Source organism: Aythya marila (assembly GCF_965140915.1).
Source record: "Aythya marila genome assembly, chromosome: 1".
In the NCBI taxonomy this organism is placed as follows: Eukaryota; Metazoa; Chordata; class Aves; order Anseriformes; family Anatidae; genus Aythya; species Aythya marila.
Genome location: NC_139042.1, coordinates 61,251,038 through 61,275,553, shown reverse-complemented (window position 1 = coordinate 61,275,553; position 24,516 = coordinate 61,251,038). Strand labels below are relative to the sequence as shown.

The following is a 24,516-nucleotide window of genomic DNA, read 5'->3' as shown; positions in this document are numbered from 1 at the left end:
ACATATCCACAGTGATTTTAATAGTACAGCTTCGGAATCTTACAGTGTCATATCTGACATAAGAAGACTGTAATCACTTTATTAGCTACAAATATAAATTATATCTGGATTTTCTTTTTCTCTTTAAGAATAAAAAAGTACCATGTGTTCAATCTTCCAAAGTTAGAATCACAAGGGGGAAGATGATTATCATTTGAAAACTGTATAGAGTATACAAATAGATCATTTATATGCAACATGAAATGGTGAGTCATTAAAAATAAGACTCCTTCACAACTGTTTAAATGATTGTCTTTACCAAACGTACTAACACAATTTGCCTTCTGAGCCCTTGGAAACTGGCAAGTCCTCCTCCATAATTTCACTCACATTCTCATACACAGAGTTTCCCAGAAACATTTAATATTCAGGAGACTTGGCTGTGGGTGGGGCTTTTTATTTTCTCCCACATAAACCATTACAGTCTATTTATTCTTTCACTTTTGTTTTCTGGTGAACTGTAAGAACTTCTTAGTCTGCTAGAGTGAACAGTCCCTCCCATTTCTTACGTCACATAAATGGTTCAGGCACAACAACCAGATTTTGTCCTTTTTGCTGGCTTGTAGTCAGTAATGTCTACAGTTTGCGGTGGCCCCTCAGCTTTCTGCCTTACAATTATTGGCACTACCATCTCAAACACAGTTTCGAACAAGTAGTCCACCTTATATCCTGTTTTTGCACTGGTCTCAAAGCACATTTTCTCAGCGGCTGGAACATCCTTCTCATCTAGCATTTTGTATTTCAGTATCTTCTTATAGAGTGCAATCGCATCCTCTGCACGGACTTGTTTTCGCACCTTTGCGCCACAGCTGGCAACAGACTTTTCAGGCCTATTTTCATCCGGTGGCAAAGCACAGTCATCAGTGAGGTCAACTTTATTTCCAACAATAGCAAAAATGCAGTCAGCACTTGCACTGTCCGTCAGCGCCAAGAATTTGTCTTCCAGCTCCATCAGGCTTTGGAGGCTGTTCACATCGTACGTGAGGATCACGGCAGCTGCTCCTCTGCAGTACATAGACCCAAGGCCATGAAACTGCTCCCGTCCTGGCAAAGGTTTAAACACAAAAGAAGTTAGTGTACTGGAAGCTAGATCATTAACCAAGTAAAAGAGTCTAAGAAATTTTAAGCCAATTTCACAAAATGGGATAGAGCACTGAAGGTAAAATATGTTACTTTTAGCACTTTTTTTTTTTTTTTTTAAACTTCTCCTTGAGAGTGCAACTGTGCCACAGAACAGCTCAGCTCACTGCACACTGATTCAGGGCAGGGAACCTGTAAAGATGAGCGACTGTGCAAGTGTGACAAAGCATTCAGAGTTGCAGAAAAAAAAAAAAAAAAACAAACATTGGTTTATGTCACGTGAGTAACTACCCTGATTGCATCCACAGATGTCTCCTTCCACCTATTGGACCATTTATAAACACAAAGTAAGTTTTATTGTGTCAAGTTCTGCTACAGTTTATTAGTCAGTACAAAGTGAGTACATACATACTTTACAAAGTACATCTAGTTCAGAAATCTGGATCAAAGACCATTTCTTCCTAGATTTTGAAGGTTTTCATAAGCAATTTAGTGCTATGTTACATGTCCACTGTTCTCAGGTACACTGGCTTTACAGGAAGAGACTCCTTGTCATTTAATACTTCCGTATATGGTCTATATTATTATGCATCTGTCCCATCATAAGTACTTATGCTTTTTAGGGCATTAAACAGATACAAATGAACCATAACTTCACTTTAACTGTGATTTACCTTTCAATTTAGTTGTCCCAACTCACTCAATAACCACGAATTAGAGCAAAACATTTTTTCCTAATCATCATCCAGCAAATACCTAACATCACTTCCACCTAAGCCTCAATGGTCTCCTTCTGACTTGTTTCTTGGAAGACAAAACTGATTCTACCTTAAACTCTGAGAAGGAAACATTGCTCTTCAGTGGCTGCAAAGGGACCAAGGGAAATGAGACTCAAGACAGACAAACAGTGTTTTCCTTTCTGACAGGGAACTGCAACTTTTCCAAACATCTAGGACATAAGGAATTTTGCTCTAGCACCTTCACTTTTCTTCCCCAGACTTGATTGAGAAAAAGATTAAATGCACAAGACTTCAAATAGCCATTGGAGCCAGCCTTTGGTCGCTACAGAACAGAACTGTGAACGAACAAAGGAAATAACAGAGAGCCAAGAATACAACTCCAACTACACTCTTTTGAACATTTAACATCATTTATCAACACTTTTCATATGGTCTCTTCGCACAGGGCCTCCATTTATAGAAAATCTGGAAATGATCTGGTTACATTTGTGTGTTGTTTTTTTTTTCAGGAAGCTACTGATCACCAAGAGTTACAGTACCACAAAATCATTGCGAATGACTGTAGAACAGGAAAGGTAGAAATCCATGCCAAAAGACACAGGTCAGCGTGTATTAGGAAAACATATCTGCCACATGAAGACGCACATGATGAAGGTAACTTAGAGCCTACCTCCCATCAGGAACAGAATTTAAAATAGACCTTTGAGTCACTGTACACAGTCCTTTGAGAAACCTCAGGACACTACTCCATGGCGGCCAGAAGAGAGACAAGGTATCAGTACATTAGTATCAAAGGTATCACAGTATCAGTAAAACAAAACTGGAAAACAGAACTAAAAATATGAAATCCATCTGAGTCCTTCAACACTGACTGAAATTCTGGTAACCGCTAAAGAAATTAATCTAAAAGCATGCAGAGTAAAATATAGAGAGGTATAAAGGAAGATGGTGTGGATGCCCAGAAATGGTGAAAACTTGTGTAAGTAAAAATACTCATAATAAACAATAATCAAATAGTTAAAACAAAAATGATGGTGAATGATTGAAAAAGGATATAAATGGATGTCTATAAATTCTCTGGGTAGTCTCTGGGTTACTTCCTCTTAGCACAGAAAATGAGGATACCCCATCAAAAAAAGCATGCATGTAGTTTAAATGCTTACCTACAGAGTGAATAATGGAAATTGCTGTTTTATCACATTTTAGAGGTCAAAAATTCAGTGAACGGCTTTTGGGAAAGCATTACACAACGTTTATTACACAACGTTTATGCATCTGTGCAGTTTTGTATAACTTTTGATTTGTTTTCCTCCAGAAAAAAAAGTTCTTTAACCAGTGATGTAGAAATCAGAAATAAGGGGGAATAAAGAAAAGAAGAGATGCCCTTGCTTCATTATGCTAGGTAAGAACAAGGGAGATTGGGGTGTAGGGGAAGGAGGAGGTCAGTACTTTCACACTTTCTCCTCAAATCTCACGTTCATATTTGTTCTTTCTGTTGCACTGTGAGTTATTAGAAATCTCCATATTTTTTTTTTAGGAGAAGTCTGTGCCATGACCTACTTTGTTTTCACCAGAATCCTTATTATACTGTGGTCTGGAAGCCACAATGGAACGTATATTCTCCTCGTTCTCCCACTTGAGATGCTTAAATCCAGCCCCCAAAATCATTTGCTACAGCAACCGAATGCTAGAACAATAGTATTGCTTGTTTTATGGAATTTGTATGCTAATCTAATCTTGCACAGCACAATATAAACCACGACACAATTACATTCTAACCACGAACCGACTATTCCTACAACTAACATATTGTTGAAAAGGGTAAAAAGCAGAAAGAAGAATTTTCCTTGCATAAGGGATTAATTATATTGGAGGAATTATGGACAGTCTTTTGCTCACCCACACATCTTAATCTACATAAACATGCAGAAAATGCATAATTTACTTTTCTGCACAGTCTCCTTGTGCAGACCACTGGTAGCACTCATAGGTGGGAATATGCAGAACTCCCCCCGTCAAAACTGTGCAATGAATTTAAATTAGAATCTCAACTATCCTCAAGGTCTCAGTCAATATAATGAAGGTCAAAATAATATCAGACATAATGTGAAAAACTTACTACAGAGAGATAGCCATCCTTCTCTTAGGACCAGTTACTTCCTTGTCTGGAAGGACCTGGTCCCACTCCAACAACATGCCTTTTTACACAGTCAGCTAGATAAAACTGCAAACCCTGGATCAAAGGATGAAACAATTTCACCCTTGCAAAAAAAGAAAGGTAACAGGGAAGAGTGGCAGAACTATATCAAATAATTTGCAATCAAAGGAATTGCAAGAACAATAAGATCAACAACGAAAGAATAATATTAGGGAATTTTTTAAAGCCAAGCAATGAAAACTAATTTCAGTTTTTCTTTATGTTTTGCCTTATTTTAAGCAGTTCAAAACCCCTATGGCTGTATCACTCCCTGCAGCACCATTTGTATTACAAAGGCTCTTCCAGCAAACATATGAAATCTTGTTGTATTCTTCACCCACTCAGGAGCAGCACAGCCAAGAAGCATTTTCAAAATTCTGTGGCAATTGCCATAAGCAAAGAATTTGGAGCCAAATGGACCTTAGGACCCTAAAGCTTGTAAGAAACCCACTGGAAAAAGAAGGGAAAAGCAGATCTTGCAAGAGGCCAGCCTGATAAATGAGCAAGGCCAGATTTACTCAGCTCTGGTGAGGCCACACCTCAAGCACTGTGTTCAGCTTTGGGCCCCTCACTACAAGAAGGACATCAAGGCCCCGGAGTATGTCCAGAGAGGGGCTATGAAGCTGGTGAAGGGCCTGGAACACATCCTGTGAGGAGCGGATGAGGGAACTGGGGGTGTTTGGTCTGGAGAAGAGGAGGCTCAGGGAAGACCTCATTGTTCTCTGCAGCTACCTGAAAGGAAGCTGTGGGGAGCTGGGGTCGGCCTCTTCTCACAGGTAACCAGTGATAGAACTAGAGGGAATGGCCTCAAGTTATGCCAGGGGAGGTTCACATTGGAAACAGACATTTCTGCTCAGAAAGAGCAGTCAGGCACTGGGACGGGTTGCCTAGGGAGGTGGCAGAGTCACCGTCCCTGTGGGTGTTCAAGGAAAGGTTGGATGTGGTGCTTGGGGACACGGTTTGGTGGGTGACATTAGTGGTAGGGGGGTGGTTGGACCAGGTGATCTTGGAGGGCTTACCTTAATGATTCTGTGATTCTGAAGTCTTCTAAGACAAGAACTGAAGGCCTATGTCTGATCTAGCCAGCCTGACCTACAGCTGGGTGGCTGCAGCCCACCTGAAGGCTTGTTCCAGACAGGACCACAACCTGACCAAGCTTGCCCTTCCCTTCCCAGCCATGGGATCAGCTGTCCCCAGCTGCTTCCTGGAGCTCTGTCCCTGGCCACCCTGGAGAATGAGACCCCAGGTCACTTATGGAGTCGCTGTTGATGTTTAGGAGAGTAAAAATTTCCTCCAGCCAGATTTAAATCTGTTCCTTACCTAACACCTCTGCAAAGGCTTTCACCGCAGCTTCTAAACATGACTTCCCACACACACTTCCAAGGCATCTTCCACTGGAAAAACTAGTTTTAAATCTCTTAATGCTGAGCACACAGAAGAATGCAAAACAGGCTGTTACCTGAAGTCTTGAGGGAATATAACACCTTGAACACTAAGGAGCCGAAAAGGTCTTCCAGAAAACACTGAAAAAAGTGATGTTATTCTGATACCTAAGTCTGAAAACGGTCCCAAATTCTGAGTTTTTAAAGTAAACATGTTGTGTGGAAAACTACAAAGGTGAGTGGTAGAAGTATATTAGTACTGTATTCAAAATAAACAAAAGTGCAAAATTGTCCAGAAAGTTTTTGAGACAGCCCATAAAGCCAGATCTCTTTCAAGGCTTTCTTTTTACTGTAATTTGAGCAGGAGGAATAAGCACAAACACAATGTACCACCTAGATTTTCCCTTCTGAATTCTAGTTCTCTTTTAAAAGAGAGTCTGAATCTAAGCACATGCAAAGTTAAACAGGAATTGTGCCCTAAGGCGGTAGCCAAAACAGGAAAGAAAATGAAGTATAGAGTCATAGAATATCCCGAGTTGGAAGGGACCCATAAGGATCATCAAGTCCAACTCCTGGCACTGCTCAGGTCTAATTTTAGACCAAACGTTTAGACCATGTGACTGACTGCACAATCCAAACATCCAAACGCCTCTTAAATTCAGACAGGCTTGGTGCAGTGACTACATCCCTGAGGAGCCTGTTCCAGTGTGCAACCACCCTCTCGGTGAAGAACCTCTTCTTGATGTCCAGCCTAAACTTCCCCTGCTTCAGCTTAACACTGTTCCCGCAGGTCCTATCACTGGTGTTTACAGAGAAAAGGTCACCTGCCTCTCCACTCCTCCTCATGAGGAAGTTGTAGACTGCGATGAGGTCCCCCCCCTCAGCCTCCTCTTCTCCAGGCTGAACAGGCCCAGTGCCCTCAGCCGCTCCTCATGTCTTCCCCTCTAGGCCCTTCACCATCTTCGTTGCCCTCCTCTGGACACTCTCCAACAGTCTAATGTCCTTCTTGTACTGTGGTGCCCAGAACTGCACACAGTACTCGAGGTGAGGCCGCACCAGCGCAGAGTAGAGCAGGACAATCACCTCCCTCGACCAACTAGCGATGCTGTGCTTGATGCATCCCAGGATACGGTTGGCCTTCCTGGCTGCCTGGGCACACTGCTGGCTCATATTCAACTTGCTGTCAACCATAACCCCCAGATCCCTCTCTTCTAGGCTGCTCTCCAGCGTCTCATCGCCCAGTCTGTACGTAAAGCCAGGGTTGCCCTGTCCCAGGTGCAGGACCCGGCACTTGCCTTTGTTAAACTTCATGTAGTTGGTGATTGCCCAGCTCTCCAATCTGTCCAGGTCTCTCTGCAAGGCCTTTCCACCCTCATCAGAGTCCACAACTCCTCCAAGTTTGGTGTCATCGGCAAATTTGCTCAGAACATCGTCTAGTCCTACATCCAAATAGTTTATAAAAGCATTGAAGAGGACTGGCCCTAAAATGGAGCCTTGAGGGACCCCACTAGTGACATCCACCAGCCACATGTGGCCCCATTAACCACAACCCTTTGAGCCCTGCCCGTCAGCCAATTGCTCACCCATCGTATGATGTTTTTGGTAAGGAGTATGCTGGGCATTTTGTCCAGTAGGATCCTATGGAAAACCATGTCAAAAGCCTTGCTGAAGTCCAAAAAGATCACAGCAGCTGGTTTCCCTTGAAGTATGACACCCATGAGACAGCACAGAGAACAGTACTAGAAAGAAACGCAGATTCAGCTGCAGCAAGACAGAGGTTCAAAGGGTGGGCCTGATGCTCTTGATTTGCTTCAGTAGGAACATCCATGTAATCACAAGACCATACACAGAAGCTCCTTCTTAATAAACAGCATTTCCTTCTGTTTGCAGACAGACCGGTAATGTTATGATTCTTTAACTGACATTAGGGGAAATAATTTGGCTAGAAACCGAGATTTCTGTTTGCACACGTATACCAAAACACAGGCTGACTATCAAAAAGCAAGCAATAAAGGTCCTTGAAGGCTTCAGGAAAATTCCCCTGCCTACATGTGACTTTGGCTGTAAAGTTTTGACATTGATGAAGTCAGAGTTCGTCACTTCTTGATCAATATTGATATTTATTCCTTCTAGACAGCTTTAACGTATTTCCCTTACAGCCAGGAACTCTATTAAGAAGAGCTGGACTATGCCTGTGGTTACCTGCGGATAAAAATAAAGCTCTCCATCACAAAGGATTAGCATGGAGGACATAAGTAGGAATTAGCGGAAACAAATGAGCCTGAGAACACTGAAGAGCTCAATTTTTTCACATACCCAGAAGCTGCTTGAATACACGATTTCCTGATCCACTTGAAATGTCAACATTTGGTTTTGCTCCAAGACAAAATTCCCCATAGAATAAAAGTTTTGGAGAGGGGAAAAGAAAAAAACAAAACACCAAACCATTTAATGCTGAGTAACTAGAAAATTCACTTACGCTTTGCCTTTACCTGGTATTTTACATTTACAATGGTATAAGAGAGAATATACTTGGGTGCGTGGAAGTTTCAGAGTACAACTGACCTCTAGCTCTACTAAAAGATCAAGACAACATTTATTTTGTTTATATTAATTACTCAGAAGCTAATCAACGTTCAAGGTGTGAACTATGCCCTACTTCATGAGAACCTACTTAAGTTATTAAGATGAAGTGTATGGATGCCTTGGCCACAGCAGAACATAATGTGAACATAGGAAAGTCCTGATCTCATACCCAAAGGGCTTCACTTTCATCTTGTAAAGTAGAAAGAGAAAAAAAAAAAAAAAAAAAAAAAAAAAGCTGCATTGGTTGGATGAACAAAGAACAAAAAGGAAGATTCTTCAGTATATCCCTCTGAAGAAAAATTGTCAGAACCAAACAGCCAGGAAAGCAACCTGTATGTAGTATAGGACTGGGACAATCCTACTGCATTTCCAGATGTAACTTACTCCCAGTTGCTAAGTGAGGTATCTGTCTCATATTAAAAGAAGACTTTAAATGGCCAAATAGACAATCTTCTCCCTTAAATCTCTATGTTTTTACCTTAAAGAACAACCATGGAATTTCAGACTCCTTCAGAATTTGGCAAACACCCTGCAAAAGTTCCCACTCTACAAACACGAAGCATCCGAGGCTTGTAAAGCTCTCTGCAACACAGCCCTTCAGTGTGAGCATGAAAACCACACAAGCAGGAGCCATCATTCACTCCTCACTTTTGCAATTTCTTGTCTTGCCTTCAACCTGAGCACTGTCCTTCAGGCAGCTTTAATTATCTTCCTACAAATAACACCCCCCCGTTAACAAATGTTTCACTTGGACATAAAAAGTGAAGACTAGAAAGACTACAACTTATCCACTGCATCATCTTTAGCTATGAATTGCTTAAAACCCCTCAGGCCTGATAGCATTTAGGAATTTATACTGCCTTATAAATAAAGGAAATATGCTGAATGAGCTCCAGTACTGCCCTAAGAGCTGGTGTCCAGGCAGGAAGTTTGTTTCAAGCAGGACAAGCATCTTCACATGAAAATAGAGAACAATACTCAAATGGAGGCAAGTCCCAAACTCAAAAGAACAATGTTTGAACTACTCATCAGAGACAGAAAAGCCCCACTAACTATAAACAGTGAAGCAGAAGATGTTTTCAAATACATTTAATTTAGTGGCATTTAAATAAAAGGCAGCCCTCAAGAACTCAGTGCACTATTGTACAAAAGGAAAATGTTATCTTCCCAACCTGGATGTGGCATTACATTATCCCACTATAAGCCAGTCTCCATTGAATTCACATACAGAGAGCTTAACACAATCTACTGGCAGATTACAGAGGAGGATTCTTTCAAATATTAAAATATTCAGTTTATTGTTCTAATTTTGTCCGAACAGCCTGATAACTTACTCAAGAAAATCCAACCAGTTATCAAGTTGGAGGCAGAGAATGGTTTTCATAAAACAGGAAATACCTTGTCACTGTAATCACGGGTTTATGAGCTATGATACCACAGGATGGCTTTTATCCTGAGAGATTAAGCTGCACCCGTCTATGTAAATAAAAATATTAAAGAGATACTTTTGAGAAGCCCAGCAATCTGCCGCTAGTGATCCAAAAAACATATCCAAACATACATAAACTCTGTTATTAGGAAACCTAAAAGTTTTTTCAGAATCAAAAAAAAAAAAAAAAAAAGATGAAAAATTCAGTGATGAACAATTGAAGGACTATGTGAAAAGGCAAATAAATTAAAAATTAAATGCAATTGAAAAAAGAAGCATAAATTATCTTTGGAGGGTAACTTTTCATATTTATGCCTAAATATTTAACAGGTATTAATATAGTCTCCATGGAAAAAGAGAGGAAAACATGGTAGTATTTGGAAAAAAAAAAAAAAAATGGATTCCCATCCAATAAATCCCCTTCCTTTTTGCCTTTTTTTCTTTCCTTTCTGCTCTTTTTGCTTGTTCCAATACAAACCCAGCATATGAATTCAATTTTTTTTTCTCCAGTTGTAATCACCACCAGCATTGCTGGGAAAGGCACCAATTCAGACTCTTTACATACAAGAAGAACCACTGGAAGACAGCAATACTAGAAAGCATCTGAAAAAGGGGGCTTTTACTTTCTGAGAACAGAAATTTCATTACTCTATACCCACAAATATTAATAAATATAATGAAAAATTATTTTATCCTGATTTTTTTTTTGCCTACTTCTTTCTCCTCCCCTTTAAATATAACTAAAAATAACAGATACACCAATAAGTTTTGCAGGGCATGTTTCAGAAGGGATTGTCAAATATGAAACAGGGAAAAGATTTTGTCCTATAATTTTAGCCATGTCACCTACCTTCTAAAATAGGAGCCTTTCCTTAAGAGGATGAATAATTTTGCTAATGCTTCTTATATTTAGAGATTCAAGTTTTATATTTCTTTAGAGATTCCTGGTTTACAGCCTTTCTGAAAGGAAAGTCACCTTAACAGCAAGCTGAAATGAACAGCTGCAATTGTCCTTATTTTCCTTCCGCTGTTATGATTTCCATCAGGAAAAAATGTTCATCACTGTATTTTGGCTTTGTTTCCTTTTCTTTTTTTTTTTTTTTTTTTTTTTTTTTGCTGTATGCTCCCACAGTGATTACAGAACAGTCCTGAATGACCAGGGGAATAAGCACCTTCATGCCTCCATACTTTCCGAGATGAGCATCTGCTGTTAAGATTGAACTATGCCAATCGATCAAGCAGTTTCAACTGATTGCTTAATAGCTATTAAAACATTGATTCCATTTGCATTTCAGAAGTGATATTTCGGCGCAATTCACGTAAGAGATCTTTTCCATAGAAGTACGCTTAAATGGGCCTTTTATTGGTAGGACAAACAGCACACTGAGAAGTTACGCAAGAACCACGCCAGCACAGCGTACTGTGAGTCACATGCCAAACACCCAAAGACTTGGTTAATGATCTACAAGATCATCTGAGTTTTATCTGAAGATGATGGCTTGTTGTGATACGCTTTTCTCCAACAACAGAAAGTAATGGGAACTTCTGCTACAGGCTTAGTTTTATTTTGTACCCTCTGAGAAGGTTATCTTTCTAGGCACACACTAGTAGAAACTCCAAAATAAACATCTTGTTACAACATTTTTCTGAGGTGCTAAAGAAATGACTCAAAAGACATAGGCTTAACTCCCAGCACACCTCTGACAAGTCCACGACCAAAACTGAGAAAAAGTCGGCTTTGGGGTTGGTTTGGTATTTTTTGGTGGGTTTATTTTTTATTTTTTTGGATGGTTAGCTTCTCATTCTAAAGGCAGCTAAACTAAAACCACGTAACTAGCAACTTACATTGGTGCAGGTCGATCCACCGTTACCTCCTTCAGAATATACCAAGCCACAGAAGTATCAAAAAAAATGCTACTGCAGATGAAATCCTCTCACTCAATCCTCAATAAAATAAATATTGCTCAGTCATCTTTTGAAATCCCTGATTATTCAGTCAGAATAATCAGTTTCAGCCAGAAACTTTTTAAATCCAGCCTTGAAAACTTTCATTCCATAACCAGCAATGGAGATTTACCAGCATTTACCAGGTCCCAAAGACAGACCCATTTACAAGTTTAAGGAGATCAAGCCAACGAAAGAGAAAGGAGAGGAAAGAAAAAAAAAACATTCAGAGTAAAGCCAGAGATCAGCCACTGTAATTCTCATTTGAGTCTCATCTGCTGTGTAACAACAGGATTTCATTCAGCCCTCATCCTGTAACTGAAGAATCTGTACTTCATAGAAAAACCAAAGAGGAGTTAATATTCCACAAATTCCTATGCTGTATTCACTTTAAAAAAACCCTACTCTTCACTAAAAGATACTCCTATATGACTTAACCTTCTTCTAATTAGGCCACAGAAGTCAACAATTTTTCACACTCAGGCTCTTTGCCTCTAATCCATTAGCCATGCTTGTAGCTCTTTTCTCCAACATTTCTGCATTACTCTATAACCAAGACTGTAGCACAGAGTCACCACCACTGCTTGGTTACCCCGATTCTTCATTACTTTCATCTCTATGCTTCACATACGTTTCGGAACAGCTCTTGGGCTCTGGGACACCACAAAACATTAAGAGCTTGGTTTGTCATCTGCTACCAGCTCAATGGACCTTGCAACAAAACACGTATTGTTGCGCAAACAAAACCTAGCTTGGCCATTAGTCTATATTTGTAACCTTACGCATTTGTTTAGTCTGCATGTTTTTAACTGCAATAGTCTTTTTGTAGATAGACTTGTCAGCTGAGTGTCTTTGGACTAAATGCATGTTCATGGTATCTGACCAGGAATGCCTCCACCAGACAAAGGAGCTGCATAACTCTTATAATAAAAGACAAATACTATCAGAGATGATCCCCATTATCCACAAGATTTAGCCCATGAACTATTTTCAACTTCTCTGGGATAAAAGAGGAGCTGGAGTCCATTCTGTTTCGTAAGTTGTTTTTTTTTCTTGCTGACAAATCAAAACTCACCCTACTATTACTAGAACTAAGCCCAAACTTTTCAACTCACAAGAATTTTCATTTCAAAATCAGAAGTTCCCATTGACAGGCTAATTTTATTCTACCTGTATGCTTTCCATCCAAAGTTTTAAATTTAAACCATGTATTATTGTAACACAAAACATTTTGGAAAAATGCTCCTAACCACAGTATCTAGTGTGTTTTTTGCCAACAAAAACTTTGGGTATGCCAGTGAATATATATATAAATAGGTACCCCTGTAAATAAATATATATTGCAGCTAAAGGTCCCATTGACACCTCTACCATGCCAAGTAACTTTCTCATTTAGCTAAATGAGATTTCTCTTTTTCAAACCACCTATTATATTTAGTTCTCTTGATCTATATGTATTTTTTAGGAGAAGAAAATAACCCCAGAAGCTTCAAGCAGTTTTCAGCTGTCTGGAAATGCAGTGCCTTGTAAATGCAATGTAAAAATGACCTTAGCCCTTCCAGTGCAGCAAGCATATCTCAAGAGTATCTGCAATACAAACTGACAAAATGACACCGGTATTTATCTATTTCCCTGCAAAACTATGATGTTTTAGAAGAAGACACTTTATCTGCTTAAGTCTGGCAAAATAAATGAGGTGATGCCAGACTCGTGTGACGGTATCATTCTGTCTAAGAGGAAACACCGTGCCAGAACTCCAATATCAACACCACCTCTACTGTATAGGTGGCAGAGCACTAGAGAATTAAAATCAGGAAGCTTTAGTACAGGTGTGAGCAGGAGCGCAAGGCTGAATTGAGAAATTTGAATTTGAGAAAGTAAAATGTAAGCATCAATGTAAAATTCTTCTTAAGTTTTATGTTTAAAAGGCAATTTAAAACTGCTGCTTCAAAGAAGAACTGGTCATTTGGCATATGACCTGCTTAAGGAGAGATATGATTAGAAACAAACTAGGAGGAGGAAAAAAATAACCTTAGGATTTACTTTGGAAGAGTTCAGCAGGAAGCAATAACGCCGACTCCTTAACTGCAGCAGCAGGGCTTAAAGCCAGCTATTGCTCAGTGAAGGTAACAAAGAGACCACTTACAGAAGTGAAGTGGGCTTTGAAACCACCACGGCCACGTCAGACTCTCAGCTCTGGGTTGTGCAAGAAGCCTTTTCGCCAGAACACCCTCTGGAACAATAGTTCGTCGCCTCAAAGAAAAGTCACTCCTACAGAAAAGCAATTAATTTTCCACAGGACAAACTCTAAAAGCAGCTTGTTTCCCTTTCCAGTACCCAAAATCTGATACTTTTTCCTTAAATTTGCAATTCCTTTCCACAGAGGAACCAGCGCTGCAGACAATCTTCGTGCAATTGCTAAGCAGAGCTTGTTACCAGGTCCTTACCTCCAGAAAAGAGAACTTCAAAGCCTGCGATCCCGCCCAAAGTTTGTTCTTCAAAGGGAGAAGTTGGTCCTTAGCTCACACAGGAATGCAGGGCCAGGTTTGTTTTAGTACAGTTCAGCCAGCACTGCAGGGCCCTGGAGGTCACTCAAGACAAGTTGGATGTGTTATATTACTTAATACAGAACCGCGAGTTAACTTGGCTTCCAATTCACCCAAGCAAACATTGATACAGGTGTGATATTAGAAAATAAAAATAATAAAAAAATAATCGGAGGCGGGTGGGGTTGAGATTGCTCTCCTAAAAGCACATCAGTAAACCCTTTGAAACCCTGGCACTATTAGTCATTCCTCCTCTCCGTGAAGACAGTTAGCAATCAGCATCTGCCTGTTCCCTCACAAATGAGAAATGCTTCCTGTTTTTCTTCATTTTTATCACTGTTTTAAGTCTACTTAGTTTTTTCAGCTTCCTCATTAGATACTTTACTTTCACCCTAGTCATCTTTATACAGACTTTTTTTCTTTTAATAATTGAAATTCCCCATAAATTTTGCTGAAGACGGGTGACTACACACACACCAAGTCACTACAATATTTTACATCATGCCATTCTTTGAGTGAGGAAATACCATAAACTTAATAAACACATCCTAATTAAGGACAGCAACACTTTAACTATGCACTATTTTTCTTCTCTAATGAAAGCAGGTCCTCTGTGAATTAAATTTAGGTATCCAACCACAAAGAAACTGAAAAAAGTTCAGGCTTCAGACATTTTCAAGGATCTCCGGCGTGCTTCCACCATGGCACCAGGATACCAGAAGCAGTAATTTTTTAGCCTTCAGTGATCAGCCTGGAGGACATTTAGGGTGACCCGGTCACACTTTCCTACCCTTGTCCACAGCCAGAGATCATCCTGTTCTTCCACAACAAGGCTTTGTTCAGTACGGACACTCTAGGGCATACAGAAAGGGCCAAATGTGCCCTGAATATATCAGCCGTGGTTCCTTTTGGAGATAAAATTAATTGCTAAGTCATATCCAGATGGTACCTCAAGTACTACTTCCATAAATCTTTTATCTTACCAGTACCTTTCCAAGTTGACTGGGACTACGTGACAGGAAGAAGAGTGCTAAAATATTTCAAAATGACAGCTTTTAGAAGCTTGTGTAAAACAGCAGCTGAATGCTGGTAGTCACCACTGTTTGCCACTGAGGAGGGGAAAAAAAAAGTCAACATGCAGAAATACAACATTCAGATTCTGAAAAATATAGAGACCAGATTTCACAAAGAGAAAAAAAAAAACATTTGATAGCTGGCAGTTGTTGTCAGAAGCGACCTTTTGTGTCACATGCTTTAAAACTGAGAAATGGTTCTTGCACACATAACGAATAATAGAGTTGTCTGAACTACTTCACGAAATTACCTTCTCAGACCAACAGCAAGCACCTAAAGATGGTCTGCCCCAGCAGATACTTGATAAGTGCTTTGCATTTAAGGTTGATCTGTCTTATGGTGAAATGAAACCATGCTGTAGTAGATAACTACAAGTAACGCCTGGTTTCTAACACTTCAATTGCCTAGCCTTCACTAGCTATTTGAAAAATTGTAATTCAGGGTAGAAAGTCGAATGGGTAGAATGAAGGATATGGATCTTGTAAAGCGAATAAAGATCTACTATTTCATTTGCTGAAGATCATCTCACATCAGTAACAAGGGACATAAACCTAGGCCCACTCAGACATATTTTTAAATGATTTGTTTCAATATCAGTTCAGGCAGATTCTCAACTGAGAACATACTCAATTTATTCGGTTCTAATTTATCCACAAGAAAATCACAATTGCTTCTGCTCATTACCAGCTGCCACCAGCTTTGACTGAGCTGAAGTCTCCCTCACTGGATGCCCTTGGATAGCTGCTGTCTGTCAGAAGCAGGAGGAAGTTCTGGTGACCCAGCGGGCTGTCCTCAGCAAGCACCATGAACAGGAGACTATGCCAGACATACAGCTGCCTCAGGGATTTAACAGGAGAGGTTTACTGAATTTGGGTAATCGTATCACGGAACATGGCACTTGGGTTTTCAGAAAATCTGCTGATGAAGATGAAGACATGGCTTTCAGTTTCCAGCACTTCTTCTCCCTTCCAGTTCCACTTCTTGCTTCTCTGCCTGCACTCTTAAGAGCATGTTTAATATTCACTGTGTATAGGCATTAATTTAAGGATTAAAGAAACAAAAACCACAAAACAGGGATGGTAAAATAAAACTGATCTTGTCTTATTAACACTCCCTAGCCTGGCACAAAAGGAGTACCACTAAGACCTGTAAACAGCTCAGTTCTGAACTCACACACAGCATATGCCACGCAGAGCAATCTGCTTGCACTGTGCAGCATCCATCCATTGAACCTTCATGACACGAGGGGAAGCCACTTACTGAAAGGGAACTGACTGCAGATTTGCATGTGCTACATCCTTTTTTTTTTCCCCTCTAGTCTTAAGAAAGTGATGAGGCAGCAACCCTAGGTCACAAAGTACTGTTCTGCTAGAAGGAAGGCAGCAACTACTCCACTGCCACTGGGCTTCCAAGGTTTAACAAAAAAACAACAGTTGAGAAGGAAAATGTGGAAACGTGGAGGGTGCATACAATGCTACACGGGGAAAGGAGATAAGGGAAATAGGAACGTGATACAGACAGCTACCTGTTGTGGGAGGGAAAGCTCACGTCCTAAGGAGAGTCCAAGAGAGTGTTTGTTCCTCCTCATAAAAATAAGCAGCAGGCACACAGGCAGGGACCAGGGAGAGGTGAGCAGTTTGAGGTGTTTTTGGTTTCATGAAACTAAAGATTTATTTTTAAATAAGCAGTCTGTAACTGCTTTTCAGAAAAAAATAAGTAAAAATCAGTCTCATTATACCAGCTATTTTCCAAAACGTGTCCCACGTGTCACCCAAGAGATGTGATGATCCCTTTTACAAAGCTTGGAGGATGATGACTAAATTACATAGGACTCTTGCTTTGTTTGTTTTGTGTTTTTTTTTTTTTTTTTAAACCATAAATCACTACAGATATTGTAACTTCCCAATTTTCTGAATAAAACAAAATCTTTTGCTGCCAGAAACAGCAGAGTAGAAATAAACAATAAACAAACAAGAAACCCTCTGAATAACCCAGAGCCTTATTTCTTTCCAAATATGAGAGCTAATAAGAGAGTAGCACCAGATTTGTACATCCAGACGACAGACCTCACTATGAAGAACAGAAAACGAACGTTGAGAAGTTTCATGGCATAAAGCACAGAACCGCACTCATCCGCAGCCCCAGCAGTGTCGCAACCTGCGCAGCCAGACAGGAAAGTCGGCCAGCCCAAACCCCTCGGGACATGGGAGGGAAGGGAGCAAGAGCTCACCTGAAGGTCATTTCAGCCAGGGCACACCACCACACATGTATGTTTTTATACCATTGCAGTTCAGTACATTAGGAACATGAGTGCAAGCAGGTATCCCAAAGTTGGCTGTCTCCATTTAAAGTAGTTGTTATACGGCCAGTGTTCAAAATTTAAGTATTTCTTTTCTTTTAAAGGCTATTCCCATGTACTAACCTTCTACTTTACATTCTTCATAAAGCATATTACACTCACTTACCTTGCCCCACCTCACAAACTGTTTCTTTGAGGTGCCTGGTTTATATATTCTTACAGGAACAACATTTCCCTGAATGCCCAACTAAGCCACCCTTCACTTTATGGATAATGATATAATTAAGAGAAGAATAAAAACTCAAATACTTAAGTCATACAAAATATTCAACCATACACATTTAAGGTTAAGTAGTCATCAGCTACAAATGGTAGAACAAATACACCCTGCTATTTCAGCAGTACTGAAAACCATTATTTTTAAGCAAAGTATACAAGAGCAGTTGGATGGCTGGAAAACATCTTTTCTCTGTATTTCATAAGAATATCCTTAAGTATAAGAACGGTGGTTAGGAATATTAAATATATAATGAATTAAAGGAGAAATGCCATTGGATCAACTGGGGAGAGGACATGCTGTGGGAAGAGGGAGAGGTATCTACGTCAGACACTTAATGGTTACTGAACATAATTGTTTCAATCTTCAATTCATTAACCTGGAGACCAGAAAAACAAGGAAAATGGTATATTCTTTAAACTGAGGATACGAATAGTTATTTTCATGACAGAAAAAAAGCAAAAACAAAATTGAAAGAACTGAAGGGGGTGGAGAGGGCTCAATAATACTAAACAGAAATAACCTGAAAGCACGGAAGCTTTAATTCACAGTAAGGCAATTTGTGACTATAACCTGTTTGAATATTGAAAGTTCTGAATGTCCCTCCTCCTGGAGTCTTGTACATGAAGTGTCCACCATGCTACAAACTAGACTAGGATGTATTTTTGCTCTAATGAGCCAATGTTCAAATTCAGACAAGAAAAAGCCAAAACTCATTTCCTCTGACCACCTCTGCTCTCAGCAGTACTGCTCACGTAAGCTAAGTTTTAATCCATTTCCTAGGCCCGCACATCTTTGGGCACTGCATATGAAGCTATAGTTAATATAACAAAAACAAAACAGGAAAAGTAATATATCACAACTCTGACACCTTTTGATCATATCCCAGAAGGTCCTACCCAACGTTCACCCAGAAGAAAGTTAATCAGCCAGACTTGGGAGAGAAAATGATTCTTTTTATTCCATAATTTCTGACATCTCCGAACGTATCTGCCACAGTCTCAGTGTCTTTCTTTGTGGAGACCCAAACAAAGGTGACTTGTTTAGATGTTTTGCAATACTACAACGTGACTCGGACAAGGAATTACCAAGTTCACCTTCAGTTCATCCAGAGAAACGCTGCCACAGAAAAAACAAACACTCGGAAGCTCACATGGCAGTTGGCTTGAGTGCAAATAATTGTTGTGCACCAAACAATTAAGCTATGATATGTGATCACAGCGTGAAGTTAAGATACTCAAATTAGCCTAAGTGTCAGGAGCACACCACTATTTACCCAGCTAGACAGAGGATGATGCAAGGAAAAAAGAGTGTCACGTCCCGTTCTGTCCCTGTGTCCTCCCCTCCACCTCCAAATAGTTGAAAGAGTGTTCATAGACAGCTCAGGTACGCATTTGACAGATATTAAGCTCAAAATGAAGAGCGCAACAAAGCATTAATGACTTGCTTTCTTGCACAAAATACCTATTTAAGCCTTCGCACACACCCTACTAGCAGACAAATTTACTGAAGCAAATAATCCAGTCCACGGCCATCCTTCTGAAATTTTCTACAGTTTTTCCCACCTTGCTTCTGATCCACCAGCAAGATGAATTTTCATACATTTGCATTTTTTGTCAGCAACCCTGAAGCAAGTCTGCCATTTTGTTTCCACTGTCTGACTAGCCATTTCCCTCTTTTATGCCTCTCTCTCACAAACATTTTGCCAGTGTTGTCATTAAGCAGGCAGTCATCACTTAAACTAACCTTTCAGCTGTCACGTCAATTTTGACAGAGATATCTGGAAAACACACCTCTTCCTTCAGTAAGCAGGGAAGACAGGATGCAATGCCAAAGGCACAAGCTCTTCATTACAGAGATTATCAGTGCTGCTTCAAGCTAGGATTTGGGGCTTTAAAACTTGGTTTGAAAATAGATATGTTCAGTCAATTCAAGGACTTGTACAAACTCATTCGTATCAGCCACAGACATGAAGCAGAGTTTTCACAGGAAGACAAGAACACACATCATGCACCAAAGACTAGACAAACACATCCTTGTTTTCCTTCCCACTAGATGCTCTTGAAAACAGTTAAGATTAATCCCTCTCCACTCTTTTACAGTGTGACTCTAAAACTCAGGCCCCACTCCAGGCCAAAATTAAAAAGCAAAGACAACATCGTTTTTCACATAAGTCGAGGTGCTCCTGAGGACTCCAAAGCCACAAACCTTAGCTACGGCTTGATAAACATTAGCGATGTTGTGCCATAACACATTGCCAGCTGTAGCCAGGCGAAAATCCCAGGTTACCGATACAATTTGGAGAGAGTCGTATTGAACCTTCAGGCAGTGTCCCACTCGGGCTGGACTAGTGAAGTCCCTTTGCACGCTACTATTGAAGCATGGATTTAACGTGGAAGTCTGAACAGAGACATTACCAGAGAGGTCCATACGTGACACTCATCTTGGCCTGTATTAAATACAACAAACAAGTGGCCTACCCTCTCCAACAGCTTGCCTCCTCAAGAGTCAGTACTAAAAAATACACAATAGAAACATAATCCCCTGTCAATAAAGTGAGTTAGCCGCAGCTGTATGAAGAAAATGTGTTGATTTTGTCCCCCATGTGTTGTTCACGTTTTTGTTTTCTTCCCCACAGTTCCCTGTGACAAGGTATTTCCAATTTTTTTACTGCTTTTGTGTAAAAAAGCACTTTCTGTCAGCAGCAGAATTTGTCACCTTTGACTTTTGCATCTCTATATTCTCAAGTTGTAGGACACAAAAAACAGAAGTTTCTTGAGGACTTTCTCTGTACAATTCATTGTTTCCTCATACTTCTAATCACCTCCCAAGTTACTCTGCTCTTCTCAGAGAAGATTCATTGCAGAAAAATCCCCTAGTGCAATGTTTCACAACAACAAAACTAGGCTTCTGCGGACGTCTGAAAGCAAAACCTTTATTCCTGTTTCTGAGCCTGCTTCATAGGCTTTAGATACAGAGCTCGGTGACAGTGAACTCTCTTCATTGGCTTCCCCAAATACACAAGAGATTTTTCTCAGCAGCTAACCACCCCATCTCTTTGAATCTCCATTCTGACAGCTTCCTTTTCAAGATGTGGGGACTATAACCATACACAAGGAAGCTCTGCGCATGAAGGCACTGGTCCTCAGCTATCATATGCAGAGGCCAACATCATATTCTGCAGGATAATCTTCCCAGAGGCAAAAAGCAAAAATTCAGACAGCTCAGGGTCCAGTTACCAAGAGTATGACTCACAGGCAACAAACTTAAGACAGGTTATCCTCTGTGGTTTTCATCTCCTACCTTTTTAAGTTCCAGGCTCCTGAGCGCAGCCAGACACACAGACTCACTGAATGAGTCTTGCTGCCCAAGACTCTTGTTGGGGTAATATCCTCTAAACCTCCTCAAACATACCTCATTAAACACTGATCAAGACCCAACGTCAGCTGCTACTCTGTCACTCCTTCACCTGGCTTAGAAAGGCCGTCCCACTTGCCTTGGGGTCCTCTTGGGCTTTGAATAACCCAAGTACCCACCTCATCTGTAGTTTCTTTTCTCCCCCTATAGACCTCCACCTCCAAAAACAAGAGGCTCAAAGACAAAGTCAGCGAGGAACCTAACACCGTTGCAGACTGCTACAGTTAAGCTCTACTTCTTTGAGAGCCGAATACTCACAGAAGATAATCAAATCAGTTCTCCCATTCAGCCACCTAGCTTAAGATGAGAGGAAGGAAGAGAAGGGAAGCTCACTTTCCCAGTTAACCTTTATGTTCATTACCATGCTGCATTACTCACTGCATGGTAAATTCAAAAGCCGGCTTCTTTCTTAAAATGCAGTCACAGCATCATGAAGTGAATTTTGTTAAATACTTGTGATTAACTTACTGGCCTGCTGCTTTGATACCACGCCAGCAACACAATGGATCCTGACCACTAATAGTTAAACAGCCTTGCTTCTGGGGGCATCACCTGAAAAATGTCCAATTCAAAAGACCAAAAACTAACATACAAACAAGTTTTTCCCTTTTGAAATATTAAGACATAGAAAACACACGTGAAATCCCCAAACACTTCCACTGAATTGTTAAGCAAAAACACCACACGCCTTTAAAGGTAGAGCAGAACCGAGACCCAGAGCTTCAAGGTACATTTGTGCTGCCAGAGAGAAGAGAGAACCTACTAGCATGGTGTTGCACCCCACCAACACCCAGCAGAGAGCTTTGGTTTACCCCAAAGCTGCTGTCAGCACTGCCTAGAAGACAGACACACACACACTTGGACACCCTTGAGCCTCCAGCCTCCGATTCGTTTGCAGAATGTTCTTCTGGCTGATGCTACTGCTTACGTTCCCTGGGTCTGAAAAATACTGCTAGGAAGGTCTCGAGGCACACGCTCAGATGCTTTGGAGACCAAGGCCCTCTAGCAGACTAGTCCTTCAAAAAAAAAGAAAAAAACAAACACTAGAATTCGACTGTTTTCCTCTTCTTTTGTATACTTTAAGCACATCGGGGTTTGTTTGTTTAATTCCTTTGAATTAACTGACTCAAACAAAACACGTAAATATAATTTGTATCCAGGGAATATGAGTTAACAAACAATTCTCCGCTCCACCACACTGGGTGAAACATGAGGACCATCTAGCCAGGCCTCTGACAATGGAAAAAACAGTCAAAAGTAGGTGGCTAAGAAAAGAAAGAGGACAAAAAAAAAACCAGAGCAAGCACACAGTGCTTCTCCCAAGTATTCTTCCTTGTGTAGCTTATTTGCCTCCTTGGGTTCAATGCAATTTCTAAACAACTTCTTCCATAATCATCAGATTGGAAAACTGGAAATGTCAAGTTCTTTGCTGTGAGCATTTACATTAAAAAAAATAAATAAATAAAATCAAGTCTGACAACTTCTTTACACCCATTTTACAAGACTTGTGGATAAGAATATCAAAGATGTAGATTAGACTAAGCGGCTGATCTTTCCAGGATAAGGATGGGTGGGAATGCACAGCCAAGAGAGGAGCCCTACCTAGGAGAGATGATTTGTTATTCAAACTTCCCTTGGTAGATGTGAGGTGTGCATTTCTGTGATTTACTAAGTGATAACACAACAACATGCACCCCGAGCACATCGGCACGCAGATTTAATTATATCTGGAAAACAGGTAAGATATTTCTAGAGCAAGAAGACCAGAGCAATGAGTAAAAATGGTATGTTTCAAATAATTCAGAGGATCAGCAACTGAACTGAGGTAGTACTAATATCCACACATAAGTAACTTTTGATCTATCACCATTACTGATATTCATCAGTCACTGAAGTCTACTCTTGTAAAAACACAGCAAAAAAAAGTCTCAGTTTATTATCAACGTCTACCTTATTACAGGCAGCTGCCTAACCCCTACCAATAACAAACAACATCCAGACTGGACTAAACATAAAATAAAGAGGACTTCTACGGAGAGAGCAGTGCCCAGAAAAATGTTGATAAGCCAAAACAAAAATAAACATACATTTGCTACTGCTGTGCTGGAGCATTTTTCATCTCCAGGCTGATCTTTTCTTTTGGGTTCTCCTACAGAGCTCTGCATACACAGTTACACTGAACAATGTATCTGTATTTGATTACGCTGTAACTGCCTCATAAGAATTCAATAGTAAGCAATGCCAGGTTAATAAACAAACGCAGCACTGAATTTTAAGCCCCTCCTTGCTATAAAAATTCAAAGCTTAGGTGGCACTCCTCTGGTAGAGGTATGACAGTGACACCACGGAGGAGTAATACCCACATACCAAGGACTGCAGACACGTCGTGGCCAACAAAAGCACAAGGACCGTAAAAGCAAAAAGCAAACAATGACAAAACTCACATTTAATCTTATCACCATCAGAGTTGTAGCACCCACAAGGTCCACTACTTCCTCACCAGAAACAAGGCACGTACGTGCCCTGGGAGCTACAAGTTCTCAGAAGACTAATGAGAGGATCAACCACAGCCCACGGGTCCCAGTGCTGCCTAGCCCAGAGCTACTCGCACCGCTCCGCAGGAGCACCAAGCCAACAGGGAGACCCTCCAGGAGCCGTGCCTGCCTCTGAAAGGCTAATTCCCAACCGGGGGGAAGAACGGGGAAGCCACAGCTCCCAGCATGGCACATTTCACCAGCAGACACCCTGCCAGGGCTCAGGAAACCACAGGAGCTCCGGCCACAGCGCTGCGTGGTCAGCAGCACCCGAAGCGGTCCCGCTGTGGGGTGAACCCCAACTGGGGGGAAGGAGCCAGGCTTTGAGCCCCCGGGAAGGTGCCTATCGCCTGGGTGCTTTGCCTGGCTTGCTGAGAAGAGTCTCTGGAGGCTTTCCAGCTTCCCAGCTCAGCTCGGACCCGATTATTTCACAGCATATATTTAAAAATAAAAGCAGAGTAGCGTAAGAGAAGTCATCTTGGTGAAGCCAGCCTTTGGCCACACTTCTGCTGAAGCACAGCCCACCGCTAGCCACCCTCGCGGGTCCTGCTTACTAGAAAAAAAAAAACGCAATAAAACACGTCCCTGCTGAAGCACAAGTCCTTTTTTCTTCGGAAACTCCCGAGAAGTTTTGCTGCCCGGCTCCCCAGCGGTTCCTCTCCCCCCGCTCCCCCTGCTGAGCCCGGCGGTGGAAAAGCCACGTCCCCGCAGCAAGCTCGCTCCCCCCCCAGCCCCAATACCAACCCCACGGACCTGCCGTGTCCCAGATGGAGATGTTGTAGGGCCCCCACTGCTTGAGGTAGAAGGCGCCGCCGACGGTGCTGACGGTGTCCTGGAAGCGCCGCTCCATGTAGCGGTGCAGCAGCGAGGTCTTGCCCACGTTCATGTCCCCCAGCAGCACCACCTTCCCGTCTGGCTTCTTCATCGCACACCGACACGGCGCCGCCGCGGGGCTCCACCAGCCCCGGGGCC

The 24,516-nt window shown here is 41.2% G+C and overlaps 1 protein-coding gene across 1 annotated transcript; it reads right to left on the bottom strand.

Annotated features, from left to right (window-relative positions):
* On the bottom strand, positions 1-24,516 carry RAB20 (RAB20, member RAS oncogene family). The gene is made up of 2 exons (XM_082761199.1): positions 24,298-24,516; positions 1-1,083 (listed from the first exon to the last, which is right to left on the bottom strand). The coding sequence occupies exons 1-2, from the start codon at positions 24,467-24,469 to the stop codon at positions 563-565; spliced, it is 693 nt and encodes a 230-aa protein (XP_082617325.1). The 5' UTR covers positions 24,470-24,516; the 3' UTR covers positions 1-562.

What these genes read in the sequence shown, in the direction of transcription:
- RAB20 (XM_082761199.1), bottom strand. Translation starts at nt 24,469, where the DNA reads ATGAAGAAGCCAGACGGGAAGGTGGTGCTGCTGGGGGACATGAACGTG. An exon ending in CTCCATCTGGGACACGGCAG is followed by an intron (nt 1,084 to 24,297) that starts GTCCGTGGGGTT and finishes AACCTTTGCCAG; the next exon opens with GACGGGAGCAGTTTCATGGC.